This window comes from Coenobita brevimanus, chromosome 35 (genome assembly GCF_032717465.1).
Source record: "Coenobita brevimanus isolate Jiangsu-jjx chromosome 35, ASM3271746v2, whole genome shotgun sequence".
NCBI lineage: Eukaryota > Metazoa > Arthropoda > Malacostraca > Decapoda > Coenobitidae > Coenobita > Coenobita brevimanus.
Window position 1 is genome coordinate 890001 of NC_136988.1, and position 15298 is coordinate 905298.

Below are 15298 nucleotides of genomic sequence, written 5' to 3' on the forward strand. Positions count from 1 at the left end.
CCTATATCATTCTTATTCTGTCTGCCCTCCCTCTTCCTATTTATCCCATCTTTCCTGTCACTTTTTCTTACTCTTCTTTCCTCTGTAAATGGTTTCCTGGCTTACAGGAAACCATTAGGCTTGTCACTCAATGTAAAGCCACCTGAAAAGGAAAGAAGAGTAATAAAAAGTGACAGGAAAGATGGGAGAAATAGGAAGAGAGGAGGACAGGCACAGAAAAAGAATGATAAAGGCGAAGGAAGAAGTAGGCAGCACTACATCAAGTGAGTGGATGATGGTGAGAAATAGGAAGAGAGGAGGGCAGACACAGAGAAAGAATGATAAAGGTGAAGGAGAAGTAGGCAGAAGTACATCAAGTGAGTGGATGGTGGTGCAAAACAGGAGAGGAGGGCAGACACAGAAAAAGAATGATAAAGATAAAGGAAGAAGCAGGCAGCACTACGTCAAGTGAGTGGATGATGGTGAGAAATGGGAAGAGAGGAGAGCAGGCACAGAAAAAGAATGATAAAGGTGAAGGAAGAAGTAGGCCGCACTACATTAGGTGAGTGGATGGCTAACGTGTACTACATCTACAGGTACAGCAGTCACTTCCGCACCCGCGTCAACAAGGAACTGTGGTGTGACGCTGGCTTTGGCTCCAGTGACTACCCCATCCCAGACAACCTCTACCCGGCCCCGTACAACCTCACTGAATGTACGTACACTGCAGTTTATGGTATACCTTCAGTGTCTTTGTATACTCATTGGGGATCCCTAACACCTCTTCCTTAGCTATTTATTTTTGAACCTCTACCCGGCCCCATGCAACCTCACTGAATGTAGGTATAGTGCAGTTTACAGTATACCTTCAGTGTCTTTGTATACTCATTGGAACTCCCTAACACCTCCTCCTTAGCTATTTATTTTTAGGTGGTAAGGAAGAACCCTAAAACCTCTTCCTTAGCTATTTATTTTTAGGTGGTAAGGAAGAACCCTAACACCTCTTCCTTAGCTATTTATTTTTAGGTGGTAAGGAAGAACCCTAACACCTCTTTCTTTGCTATTTATTTTTGGACCTCTACCCTATCCCATACAACCTCACTGACTGTACGCACAGTGTAGTTTACAGTATACTTTCAGTGTCTTTGTATATTCATTGAAACTCCCTAACACCTCTTCCTTAGCTATTTATTTTTAGGTGGTAAGGAAGAACCCTAACACCTCTTCCATAGCTATTTATTTTTGGACTGCCATCCTGCCCCATACAGCCTCACTCAATGTACGTAGTGCAGTTTACAGTATACCTTCAGTGTCTGTATTTTTGTTGGGTAATGAAGCTCCCTAACACCTCTTCCTTGGTGATTTATTTTTGGATATGGTTAGTCTACCTTTAGTGTCGTAGCTCTGTGTTCTTGTTGGGTATGGAAGCTCCCTAACGCCTCTTCTGGAGTGATTTATTTTTAAGTATGGCTGGTTGGAGTCTTTATAATCGAATCACTGAATTTATGTCCAGTGCTGTGTGAACCTTCAGGGTCATAGTGCTTGTGTACTCATTGGGGCTCCCTAACACCTCTTCCTTAGTGATTTATTTTTGAATCTGTACCGTGGACCTTACTACTTCACTAAATGTAGGTACACTTGACTCCACTGCTGCATTGACCAGTTACCATTGTCAGTGGGTGTGCTGTCTAGGATGTGAGCCACCCGAGTAATGGAACGTGTATCGGAAGCAGAGTTGGGCCAGGCAGGCAGTGGGTGGCAGGGGGTTTGATGCCGGTAGAGGAGGTAGAGGGTGTGAAGATCCAGTGGGTGTTTGAGAAGGTGGGGGAGAGACAGTATGAGATGCATTATTTATGAGAAGGAATTATTGGGTGAATCAGGTACTAATGTTTTACTCCTCACTGTGGTGGTTACAGTTACAGTGGCGTCTCTTTTATCCGAAATTCTTTTACTAAAACATTCTCCTTTCGAATAACCGCAAAAATCAAATCTATCCGAAAATTCAAACACGGCGGGCTTGTTTCGCGCCAGTAGTGTTAGTTTATGGTTGCATTTATACCCCCTGCTAGCCAGTTGCCCTCTCCCTCACCTGCATCCACCACCTGGGAAGATCTGGATGATGTGGGGGTGATGTGGATGATGTGGAGGGTGATGTGGATGATGTGGGGGGTGATGTGGATGATGTGGGGAGTGATGTGGATGATGTGGGGGGTGATGTGGATGATGTGGAAATGATTGAATAAGGACATAGAGAATATGAAAAAAAATCAGGTTTAAAACTTTATTTGTTTGAATTGCTTACAGAGAACTACGTAATTGTTTTGGTGAAGGTTTATTTGAGTGAAGATTTATTTAAGTTGACAGTTGCTATTACAGTTACAAAAGTGCAATTACTTACGTAGTTACTACAGTGTATCAAGTGTTTGGGTGATGGTTGAGTGGCTTTTGGGGTGCTGGTGGTGGTGATGGTGGGCTAGAAGTCGCTAGAAATGGGTGATGTGTGAGTACAGTACTGTTCCCTTGTATCCTACATATTATTACAGTATCTTTTATCCAAAAAAATCAATTAAACACAACTTTGAAAGTCCCATGATTTTCGGATAAAAGAGACTCCACTGTAATAAGAACACAATGATGATCGGATATGTTTATGTGAAGCTGCAGAACGTGGTGAATGTTTTTGGCGTATCAGATGGAGCCAGGATTCTGAAGGCTTAAATGGTGAGTGAATGGAAGCGTGGCCCTTTGGCTTGGGCCGTTTGGGCTGCCTGGATGTTGCTACTCCTCACCCTGCCTTAAGGTGGGAAAGGAGGTCCAAATGATGTTGATGATGTTTAAATATACTGCAGAATGTGGGATGACGAAAGACCTAGCTTCAGACACATCCCTGATGGCTGTGGCGAGAACCTAGGAACCTATATCTGTCTATTGCCAGACGCCTCAATCCCGTTTGGGGTGGCCACAAACAAATCGCCTCCAAGTCGCCCTGTCCCCCGCCATTTCACCGCCCTGCTCCCAACTCACACCCCCCTCTCTCATATACCTCTCCACCCCATCCCTCCATCTCATCCTCGGCCTCCCCCTCCCTCTTCCCCCCTCCACCTCACTCACATACACTCTCTGAAGGAACCACTGAGATGTTATTTCATTGTCTATGTAAGATCCACTTCAGGACCAACTTGCCTAGCCCCGGGCCCCTACTTTCCTCATGGGGTGGCATAGGCTTGGATGATGGATGGATGGATGAAATAAGCTTATATCATCAGGACCTTTATACTGTACCTGGGGATTATAACACACTGAGGTGGTTTGGCCATGTGGAGAGGATGGAGGGTGAAAGACTGACGAAGAGAGTGTATGTGAGTGAGGTGGAGGGGGGTCTAGGGAGGGGGAGGCCGAGGATGAGATGGAGGGATGGGGTGGAGAGGTATATGAGAGAGGGGGGTGTAAGTTGGGAGCAGGGCAGTGAAATGGCGGGGGACAGGGCAATGTGAAGGCGATTTGTTTGTGGCCACCCCGAACGGGATTGAGGCATCTGACAATAGATAGATAGATTTTTAGTGTAACATAATAGACAACAGCGGGTTAGGCTGGGATAATCTAGGTGAAGTTTGTTAGGTTAGGGTAGGGTATGTCAGGGTTAAGTTAGGTTAGTTTAGAAGAATGCTGGATTACGTTAAGTGTTTATTTAAATTAACCAAACCTTTCATACATTACATATATACTGTACACACATTCGATACATCCATCCATACATACATACATTACATATACATACATGCTTACATATACACTACATATACATACATGCTTACATATACACAACATACATACATACATTTATTCATGCTACACACATTTGAGATGGTATTGCCTTGTGGAGAGGACAGGGGATGATAATTGGGTGCAGAGAGTGACAAGTGTTAATGCTGGGGGTGGGGTGGTGAGAGGTAGACTGAAAAAGACTTGGGATGAGGTCATTGAGTTTGACCTCTGGGATAAGGGACTAAATAGGGAAGCTGCCAGAGATTGAGCAGCATGAAGAGCTGCCATTAGGTGACCAAGGCCGACGCGGTCAAGCATATTGGAGCCTTGAAAAACGAAAATAAAACGCAAACAATACATACACATACATAGGAACACATACATTCATATATACATGCATATATTCATACATACATACATTACATCCATCCATCTATTCTTACATCCATCCATCCTTATACACATACACACATACATACATAGGAACACATACATTCATATATACATGCATAGATAACTACATACATACATTACATCCATCCATCCATCCATATACACATACATACATAGGAACACATACATTTATATATACATGCATAGATACATACATACATACATTACATCCATCCATACATACATACATACATCCACATTGTATTTCTCTCTCTCTTTCCCTTCTGCAGTGTTTGCCATCAACCTAAGAAGGGATCCCACAATCAAATGGCAGTTTTTCATGTCCATCAGCGGCCTTCACACCGAGTACCCAGCCCATCGCCCAGGTAGGGGGCCCCTTCGTTACCACCGCCAGGTGTAGGAAGATAGATAGATAGATAGATAGAAAGTCATATATAGTAATTAGGAGTTTTGCACTGACATGATATCTGTCACTGGTCTCAGGGACAAGCATGGGTGTGGATGTAGATAGAGGTAGATTGATTGGTAGATAGATAGATAGACTCCCTTGTTAAGAGAGTTTTGCAGTGACCTAATATCTCCCATTGGTCTCAGGGACGAACATGGGTCATCTGGATAGAGATAGATAGACAGAGATAGACAGACAGACACAGATTGATAGATAGATAGACAGAGATAGACACAGATAGATAGACAGACAGATCGATAGATAGATAGATTCTCTTGTTAAGAGACTTTTGCCCCGACCTAATATCTGCCACTGGTCTCAGGGACGAGTATGGGCGTAGAGTGTGGTCTTTGGTCCCGGCACCGCCCTGTGTACGAGGCCACCGTGCGGCCCGGGGGGAGAAACATTGTACTGGTGTTTGACTTGGGGGACGCTCTTACTCCCAGGCTCCTCCACATAGCCAAGACCTTCGGTAAGTCGCGTTCGTCTTTATCATTGTAGTTTTTTTTTTTTTTTTTTTTTAATGTGGGGAAGAAGGAACCAAAGGCCAGGAGCCCACAAAACAGTTCCATCCAAGAAAAAGAACAATAACAATACAGAAGAGAGCCAAATTCAAGATCCATTCATTTCGAGATGCTTGGACACACTGCGTTTGAAAGACTGGAGATCATAGGAAGTGGGAAATACAGACAGAGGGAGACAGTTCGGTAAGTCTCATCCTTCATCGTTGTATTGTTTATCGGTAAGTTGCATTCGCCATCGTATTCTTGTTTATAAGGAGCTCTGACACATCACCCCTACACGTCCCCATATACCCAAGGCCTTCGGTAAGTTGCATTTGTTGTATTGTTGTAGTGTTTATCATTGTCGTATCGTTTATTGGTGAGTTGCGTTTGTTGTCATCATTTCGTTTATAAACACTCCAATTTCACTCGTAGACTTGAGAGAGGGAGAGAGAGAAAGAAAGAGAATTAGTCTGCATTGGTGAGTGAATGAGTGTCTGACCCATTTTGCATAGAGAAAGTGAGCAAGAAAGAGAAAGAAAGAGAGGGGGAGAAATAGAGAGAGAGAGAATTAGTCTATGTTGGTGAGTGAACGTGTGTCTGACCCATTTTGTATAGAGAAAGTGAGCAAGAAAGAGAGGGAGAGAGAGAGAGAGTAATTGTTCTCCCAATTATGCTTTCTTTCTTCGGATTTTTCATAGCCCTACCCCACCCCATACTTAGGTGGGAAAAAAGGTCAGGATGATGATGAGGAGGAGGAGGAGGATTGATGATGATGAGGAGGAGGAGGAGGAGGAGGATTGACAATGATGATGATGAGGAGGAGGAGGAAGAAGAAGAGGAGGAGAAGGAGAAAGATTGACAAAGATGATGTTGAGGAGGAGGAGGAGGAGGAGGATGGTGATGATGACAATGATGATTGGTGATGATGATGATGGTGATTCTTCTGACAAGGTACCAGGTGTGTGTAAACTTATGCCAACTCTACACACAAGGTACCAGGTGTGTGTAAACTTATGCCAACTCAACACACAAGGTACCAGGTGTGTGTAAACTTATGCCAACTCAACACACAAGGTACTAGGTATGCATAAACTTATGCCAACTCAACACACAAGATACTAGGTGTGTGTAAATTTATGCCAACTCAACACAAGGTACCAGGTGTGTGTAAACTCATGCCAACTCTTCCTGCAGGTTACCAGGTGTTGGCCACGTTGACCCGGGTTGACCGTGTGGCTGTGGTGGGTGTGGCGGGAGGTGTGGCGCGTCCTGCCGCCCCCTGTATGAGGTCGGCACTCACCCCCGCCACGCACCACGTACTCCAGACCGCACGGCACTTCATTGACTTCCTGGAGATACAGAATGGTATGTGTGGTGTTTCGTTTTTTATTTATTATTTTCTCCATCCTCGGTTTGTTTCGTTTGGTTTCATTTATAAAAACTCCAATATGCTTCCATGCGTCAGCCTTGGTCACTGAATGGCTGCTCTCTGTGCTGCTTGATCTCTGGCAGCCTCCCTGTTTAGTCCCATATCCCTGAGGTCACAGTCTATGACCTCGTCCCAGGTCTTTTTTGGTCTGCTTTTTGCAACTCTACCCTCAGCGTTCATACTTCTTACTTTCTGCACCCAACTGTCATCTTCCATCCTTTCCACATGCCCAAACCATCTCAGTCTACCCCTCCTCATCACAACACCAATACACTCCAGTCCCATCCTTCCTCTCCACGTCCCCAAACCATCTCAGTCTACTCCTCCTCATCACAACACCAGTACACTCCAGTCCCATCCTTCCTCTCCACATGCCCAAACCATCTCAATCTACCCCTCCTCATCACAACACCAATACACTCCAGTCCCATCCTTCCTCTCCACATGCCCAAACCATCTCAGTCTACCCCTCCTCATCACAACACCAATACACTCCAGTCCCATCCTTCCTCTCCACATGCCGAAACCATCTCAGTCTACCCCTCCTCATCACAACACCAATACACTCCAGTCCCATCCTTCCTCTCCACATGCCCAAACCATCTCAGTCTACCCCTCCTCATCACAACACCAATACACTCCAGTCCCATCCTTCCTCTCCACATGCCCAAACCATCTCAGTCTACCCCTCCTCATCACAACACCAATACACTCCAGTCCCATCCTTCCTCTCCACATGCCCAAACCATCTCAGTCTACCCCTCCTCATCACAACACCAATACACTCCAGTCCCATCCTTCCTCTCCACATGCCCAAACCATCTCAGTCTACCCCTCCTCATCACAACACCAATACATTCCAGTCCCATCCTTCCTCTCCACATGCCCAAACCATCTCAGTCTACCCCTCCTCATCACAACACCAATACACTCCAGTCCCATCCTTCTTCTCAATTCTTCCATTGTAAACCCAGCCCCCCCAGGCCTCACACTCAGGGATGCACTACACATCCACCTAATCACTGTCACTTCTGTATGTCTGAGCCTACAAATATCCTCATCCTTTACTGCATAGGCCTCACTACCATACAGCATTACACTCCCAACACATGCCACATACAAAGATCCCTTAGCATAAAGGGAGAGCCCTCTCAATGTCAGGAGAGGCAACAGCTCCCTGAACTTCCTTTGTATAATAATAACTGAAACTGATAATAGTAATAGTAATAATAATAATGATAACAATGGTATGATAAATAATAAAAATGATAAGTGACATAGTAAATAATAATAATAATAATAATAATTTGTGGTAGGTGGGGGCGCTCACCATCCACTCACTCGGTGTGGTGCTGCTGTTGGGTGTCTACCCTTTCCTCTCCTCCATCCTTCATTCCTTCCATCCTCTTCTGTCTTCCTTTCCTTCATTCTTTCCTTGTCCTTCTGCCTATGGGTGACTTTACACTCCCTCTTCTTTCTTTCCTTCATTCTTTCCTCCTCCTTCTGCCTGTGGGTGACTCTACACTGAGTGACAAGCCAAACAGTTTCCTGTACACCAGGAAACCATTTACTATGCTGGGTGGTAATCTTATAACCAAATTTTGGCGCCTGGTGGTTTAGTGAGTAATTGCGGAGCTCCAATCAGATTGAGCCGGTGAAGGTTTATATCCAAGGGGTGGTTGGGGTTGATTGCTCATGTAATACCACTCAGGGATGAGTAAGGCTGGTCACTCTCATCTTAAATGTCAAGATCAACTGCCTAGCCCCAGGTTCCTACGCTCCTCATGGGGCAACGTAGGATTGGATGATGGATGGATAATAATAATAATAATAATAATAATAATAATAATAATAATAATCCTGAAGTGGTATGTCCTTAAAAATAATCGTACAATATATAACAAGGACTTCATCTATTTTCGCTTCCCCCTCAGAGCCAACCAACCATAGTCTGGGGTTGACGTCTGCCCTTGATCTGATCCGAGGGTCTGGCTTGGGGTCGGGGGAGGGTGCCCTGGTGGTGTACGTCAGCAGGGGGGTGGTGGCGTCGCAGCGGCAGGCACGCGCAGAGCTACACGCCCTAAACGCGGCCTTCGTCGGCATTCCTCACAATGTTGTCATCACCGCCGTTGCTCTCGGACTCCTGAAGCGTAAGTCTTGTTTTTTTTTTGCTTGTTTGAGTGCTTGTTGTTTTTTTGTCATCATCATCATCATCTTCATCACTCTTGCCGTCTTCATTATTATCATCGCTGTCATCGTCATCATCATCATCATCATCATCATCATCGTTGTTGTTGTCATCGTCATCATCATCATCATCATCATCATCATCGTTGTTGTTGTCATCGTCATCATCATCAATCATTGTTGTCATCATCATCATCATTATGGTTATCATCATCACTTGCCATCATTATCATCACCGTTATCATGTCATCATCATTATTTTTATTGTCATCATCATTGTTATAATCATCATTTTTCTTCTTATCATTGTCATTCTTATCATCATAATGTTTTGTCATCATCATTATCATTGATAGAGATTATCATTGTAACTCTGATTATGACATCTGGCTATAGATAGAGAGAGACAGACAGACAGACAGATAGATAGATAGCTAGAGACAGACAGACAGATAGATAGATAGCTAGAGACAGACAGACAGACAGATAGATAATGGTGAAGTAACAGAAGCATCAACATATATTCCAGATGAGTTTTCCTCGGAGTATCAGTTCTTGAAGGCAGTGGCGGAGCAGAATTTCGATATTTACGACGGGGAAGGGGGAGCCGGGGGAGAGCCGAGGCCAGTGAGGTCGCACGGGGCACTGTTAGGGCTGGACTCGGCCTCCAGTGTGGCCCCCGTCGTCAACAACCTCTACGACGTCATTCGGCCGCCCTCCCTCAGACAACGCCCCTCCCTCGTCATCTCTGAGCCACACTGGGACCAAGACAGCAGAGGTGTGTGGGTGTAAATCTAGCTCTATTTTACACTTTCTTAACCTAACTTTAAATCTAACTTTATTTTAGACTAGGGTAGATATCTAACTTTAAATCTAGCTTTAATTTCCACTAGAATATAAATCTAACTTTAAATCTAGCTTTAATTTACACAGGAGTATAAATCTAACTTTAATTTCCACTAGAGTATAAATCTAATTTTAAATCTAGCTTTAATTTACACTGGAGTATAAATCTAACTTTAAATCTTGCTTTATTTTACATTAGGTTATAAATCTAACTTTAAATCTGGCTTTATTTTACATAATCATCATCATCATCATCTGGACCTCCTTTCCCACCCAAGGGCAGGGTGAGGAGTAGCAATGTCCAGACAGCACAAACTTGCCCAGTCCAAATAGGCCACACTTCCATTCACTCATCATTTCAAGCCCCTGGAATCCTGGCTGTACCGGATATGCCAAAAACACTCACCACATTCTGCAGCTTCACACAGCGTATCCGATTGATTGTTATTATTATTATTATTATTATTATTATTATTATTATTATTATTATATTTTTCACTCAGTCAGTTCAGTCCACTTTTACGGAAATTATGGTATCTGAGTGGAGGGGTGAAGTGATGAGGCTTTATTTATTTTTTTATTTTTATTTATCTATTATTTTTGTAATGCAAGAAAGAAGGAACCAAAGGCCAGGAGCCCACAGACTTCTACTTCCAGGTAAAAGAAAAAAAACTACAAAAGAGAGGCTAGATCTACTGTATGCATTTAAATCCATTGGCTGTGTATTCCGGAAACACCAATCGGTAGACTGCGTTGTATGTTCCGGAAGAACTGTGTGAAATATTGTAAACTTCTGCGGCCATTTTTCGCGCATACTTTTTTTTTTTTTAATGCAAAGAAGAAGGAATCAAAGGCCAGGAGCCCACAAACTGCTACTTCCAAGAAAAGAAGAAAAACAATACAAAAGAGAGCCAAATTCAAGATCTGTTCATTCCGAGATGCCTGGATACACTGCTTTTGAAAGACTGGAGATCATAGGAAGTAGGAAATACAGACAGAGGGAGACAGTTCCAGAGTTGACCGGTTGTATACATGAAGGACTGGGAATGACGGTTAACGTACCTCCCCCATACCTACTTACCTACCTACCTACACTGGAGGTCATAGGCAGTAGGAAATGCAGACAGAGGGAGACAGTTCCAGAGTTGACCTGTTGCATACATAAAGGACTGGGAGTAATGTTTAACTTACCTCCCCCTACCTACCTACCTACCTACCTACCTACCCACCCACCTACACTGGAGGTCATAGGCAGTAGGAAATACAGACAGAGGAAGACAGATTGTAGTTAAGCAGACACTCCACTTCACTCAGCTCCGAACTTCACTTACTTGCTTCAGTTTCGCTCTTCACTTATTTCACTTCACTTCGCTGTACTCCGTGTACACTGGGTCACAAGAGTATTGGTGCACAACATGCGTGAAACATTTGGGACCACAGAACGAAGGTCACTGAAATATTAGTGTCCGACCTACCACACGCTGGTAGCCCTGATGTCGGGAGGTGTTATATGTCTCTAGCAATATCCTCTTGCAAACATATAGCAGGTGTTATGTTTATATAGATAGACGCTGTTCGTACACGGTGAGACGTTGGTAACTATCAGCAGTTGACTGAGTGTTTTCGGTGGGCGTCGGACCCCCTGTGTACTGATACTTTAGCGACTCGGTGTACTTCACGTACTTGACTCGCTTCATTTGTAGCTCTTCACTCATTTCACTTCACTTCATTGTACTTCACTCCATTTCACTTGCCACACCCTAGTTAATCCATGGATTGTGCAATTACCTTTTTTTATCCCACCCCGTGGTGCGCAAAAAATGAAGGGAAGAAAAGTTTTTTTTTTATTTTTTTTAGTTTTTGTTTATTATAAACTTGGAAATAAACATCCAGGACATCATCTGGTGGAAAAAACAATCTCTCTCCCTCTCTGTCTTTGCGTAGGGCCATGTGTAAATATACATAGGGGAGTGGTGAAAAAATTAATAGAAAAAAGATTTGTTTTTGTGTATGATAAACTTGAAGATAAACATGCAGGGCATCATCTGGTGAAAAGAAAAAATCTGTCTCTCTCTGTCTTTATGTAGCACCATGCGTAAGTTTGCGAAGGGGTGGAGTTGTTTACGGTGATGCACAACTCGCAGCACCGCGCTACCCAGCCTGAGCTGTGGCTTGCAGTCCACTGGTTAAAGCTCTTCACTCACTTCGCTTTCAGAAATGGTAGTGTCGTTGAGTTGTGCGGTGGAAGTGTGGGATGGTGAGGTGGTGGTAAACGGAGTAGGATAAAACACTGCACTTCCACTTCACTTCAGTTACACCTCTTCCCTCACTTCACTTTCTCAGAAATGATGGTGTCGCTGAGCCGTCCGGTGGAGGTGGGGGAGGGGGAGGTGGTGGGGTTGGTGGGGTTGGATGTCCCGCTGGCCACACTCCTAGTCGACATCACGCACTTCACATCACCAGCACAGTCCTATGCCTTTGCCATTGATGCTAGAGGTAAGGTATTATTAGTATTATTATACTCAATATAGTACTGCATAGGGTGTCTGTGCTTTCCTCTCTTCCTTCCTCCCTCTTCTGTCTTTCTTTCCTTCATTCTTTCCTTGTCCTTCTGCCTACAAGTGACTTTACACTCCCTCTTCTGTCTTTCTTTCCTTCATTCTTTCCTCGTCCTTCTGCCTGTGGGTGACTCTACGCTGAGTGACAAGCCAAATGGTTTCCTGTACACCAGGAAACTATTTACTACACTGAGTGGTAACCATATTGCCAAATTATGGCGCCTGGTGGTTTAGTGGGTAATTACGGCACTCCAGTGGGATTGAGCTGGTGAAGGTTTATATCCAAGGGGTGGTTGGGGTTTATTGCTCACGTAATGCCACTCAGGGATGAGTGAGGCTGGTCACTCTCATCTTAAATGTCAGGACCAACTTGCCTAGCCCCGGGCTCCTACGCTCCTCATGGGGCAATATAGGATTGGATGATGGAGTAAGGCATCTGGCAATAGACAGATAGTGTGTTTGTGTACAGGTAATGTGCTTGGCCACCTCCATCTGTGTCGTCTGGAATCCTGGTTGGTGCTGTAGGTGGCGACGGAAGTAACCAGTTGTTCCTCCCTGAGTTGCATTAAAGACCTGTGTGTGTTTGTGTACAGGTAATGTGCTTGGCCACCCCCGTCTGGGTCACCCAGAATCGTGGTCGGTGCCGCTGGTGGAGACGGACATCACCTTACTGGAGCAGATGGAGGGGTTCACGGCGGTGCGGCAACAGCTGCTGGCGGTGTCTGGCGCACACACCTCCATCACACAGCCATCACCCAGGGTTAGTTACATCTCCACATCTCCAAGAACGTATTTGATGGAGTGCGAGAGACTAATGGGGAGAGTATTTGTAAGTAAGGGGGAGGGGGAGACTGAGGATGAGATGGAGGGATGGAGTGGAGAGGTATATGAGAGAGGGAGGTGCAAGTTGAAGGGATGGCGAGTGAGAGACCAACAAGGAGAGTGTATGTGAGTGAGGGGGAGGGGGAGACTGAGGATGAGAGGGAGGGATGGAGTGGACAGGTATAAGAGAGGGGGGTGTGAATTGGGAGGATGGAGTGTGAGAGACTAACAAGGTGAGTGTATGTGAGTGAGGTGGAGGGGGAGAGAGGGAGGGGAAGACTGAGGATGTGATGGAGGGATGAAGTGGAGAGGTATATAGGAAAGGAGTATGTGAGCTGGGGGGAGGGCAGTGAAATGGCAGGGGACAGGACGACATGGAGACGATTTGTTTGTGGCCACCCCTTACAGGATTAAGGCGTCTGACTATAGATACAGTAGATAGATAAATAGATGGATGGATAGATAGATAGATAGAAAATAAACAGTGATAGTCAGAACTCCGTCTCTTGGTAGGGTGGCGAGGTGCACTATTACTGGCGTGCATCTGGGGTGTGTGGGTGGGTGTTTGCGGTGGTGCGGGTGGACACGGGCGCACCACACAAGAGACTCAGCCGCAGCGTACGCCCACTCCCGCCCACGGCACTCTTCCACCGCCTGGACCTGCTCCCACCCAGCGAAGCGCGCGTTTGTCGACACTTCAACCAGATGGCCACGCTGGGTGAGTTACGATTTTCGGATGGTACTTAAACGCCATCATTCTCATCTTGATCGTCATCGTTGTCATCATCATCATCGCTACCACCACCACCACCACCACCATCATCATCATCATCATCACCACCACCACCACCACCACCACCACCACCACCACCACCACCACCACCACCACCACCACCACCACCACCACCACCACCACCACCATCATCATCATCATCATCATCATCATCATCATCATCATCATCACCACCACTGCAACTGCCACTGCCATCATCATCATTGTCATCATCATCATTGTCATCATCATCCAGCCATTGTGTGTGTGTGTGTGTGTGTGTGTGTGTGTGTGTGTGTGTATGTGTGTTTATATACAGTATATGTAAGTGCATGTATGTGTGTGTATGATAAGAAAAGCAGATCTTATATAACCTGTCATGTTAACCACTAAAATACATTCATTTACCATGGAAGACAATGCAGAAATATCACACAAAATTTTCAGTGACTCTTTTTTTCAATTTTTTTTAAATTTCCCACTGCCACTGCCACTCCCACACCAGCAGACCAACCCTGTAACATTTATTCACTTCCTCCCCCCACTGCCACACCCACACCAGCAGCCTGAGCCATCCGTACAGCATATACCCACCAAATGAACTCCCACAGGCATCTTGAAATGAACGGATCTTGGATTGGGCTCCCTTGTTTGTGTTTTTTCGTGGAGGGAACAATCGTACAGGCTTCTGGCCTTTGGTTCCTTCTTCCTTGCATAAAACATGCACACACACACACACACACACACACACACACACACACACACACACACACACACACACACACACAAGGGACAGTACAAGCTTGACTTATTCCTGTAAAGATACAATTAGGTTTGAACACACACACACACACACACACACACACACACACAATTTATGGACCACAAAACTGTCTAATTAATTTCCTTTCTCCTGACAGATGATAGTACACACACACACACACACACACACACACAATTTATGGACCACAAACACCTCCACGTAATTCCCTTTCTCTCAACAGATGGCAGCACACTCTTCCTCTCTCTGGGGTCGTACATTTCCCCGCTGAGCCAGGCAGTCAGCGGCCCAGAGACCATCAGCGCGGTGCAGAGCGTGACGGCCTTCCTCACCGACAACACCCACCTCATAGCGAACCCCGGGATTAGGTTGCCAGTGCGGACAGACGCCACGGCTCTCTACCAGATTGCCGATTTCTGGGAGCGGAAGTTCAAGAGCAGCGACCTTAGTAAATACATCATTAGAAAGTGAGTGAGGCGGTCAGGATTCCGTGGGCTTGGAGTGGGGGGTGAATGAGTGTGTGGCCCATTTTATTTATTTATTTTATTTATTGCATATTTCTGGAAGAGGAAGTTCAAGAGTAGTAAGTGAGTGAGCTGATGTCAGGATTCCATGGGCTTGGAATGGGGGGTGAATGAGTGTGTGGCCCATTTATTAGGTAGAGTTTTCCTAGTTCCTCTTCTGTCTGTTTTTTTCTTGCTCTCTGGACTCTAATTCAACCCATTCTTAGATAGGGAAAGAGGTGTGGATGATGACTGATGATGATGGTGATGATGATGATGACTGATGAT

At 45.1% G+C, this 15298-nt stretch overlaps 1 protein-coding gene across 1 annotated transcript in view; it reads left to right on the forward strand.

The window, feature by feature from the left end:
- Positions 1-15298, forward strand: part of LOC145396214 (VWFA and cache domain-containing protein 1) — a 33126-nt gene that overhangs the window by 5036 nt on the left and 12792 nt on the right. Inside the window, exons 5-14 of the mRNA XM_080269649.1 lie at positions 576-694; positions 4428-4523; positions 4929-5078; positions 6307-6477; positions 8476-8691; positions 9258-9506; positions 11918-12070; positions 12726-12892; positions 13468-13672; positions 14731-14974. Of these exons, the coding sequence (XP_080125775.1) occupies positions 576-694; positions 4428-4523; positions 4929-5078; positions 6307-6477; positions 8476-8691; positions 9258-9506; positions 11918-12070; positions 12726-12892; positions 13468-13672; positions 14731-14974 (1770 nt within the window). The remainder of the gene's footprint in view (positions 1-575; positions 695-4427; positions 4524-4928; positions 5079-6306; positions 6478-8475; positions 8692-9257; positions 9507-11917; positions 12071-12725; positions 12893-13467; positions 13673-14730; positions 14975-15298) is intronic.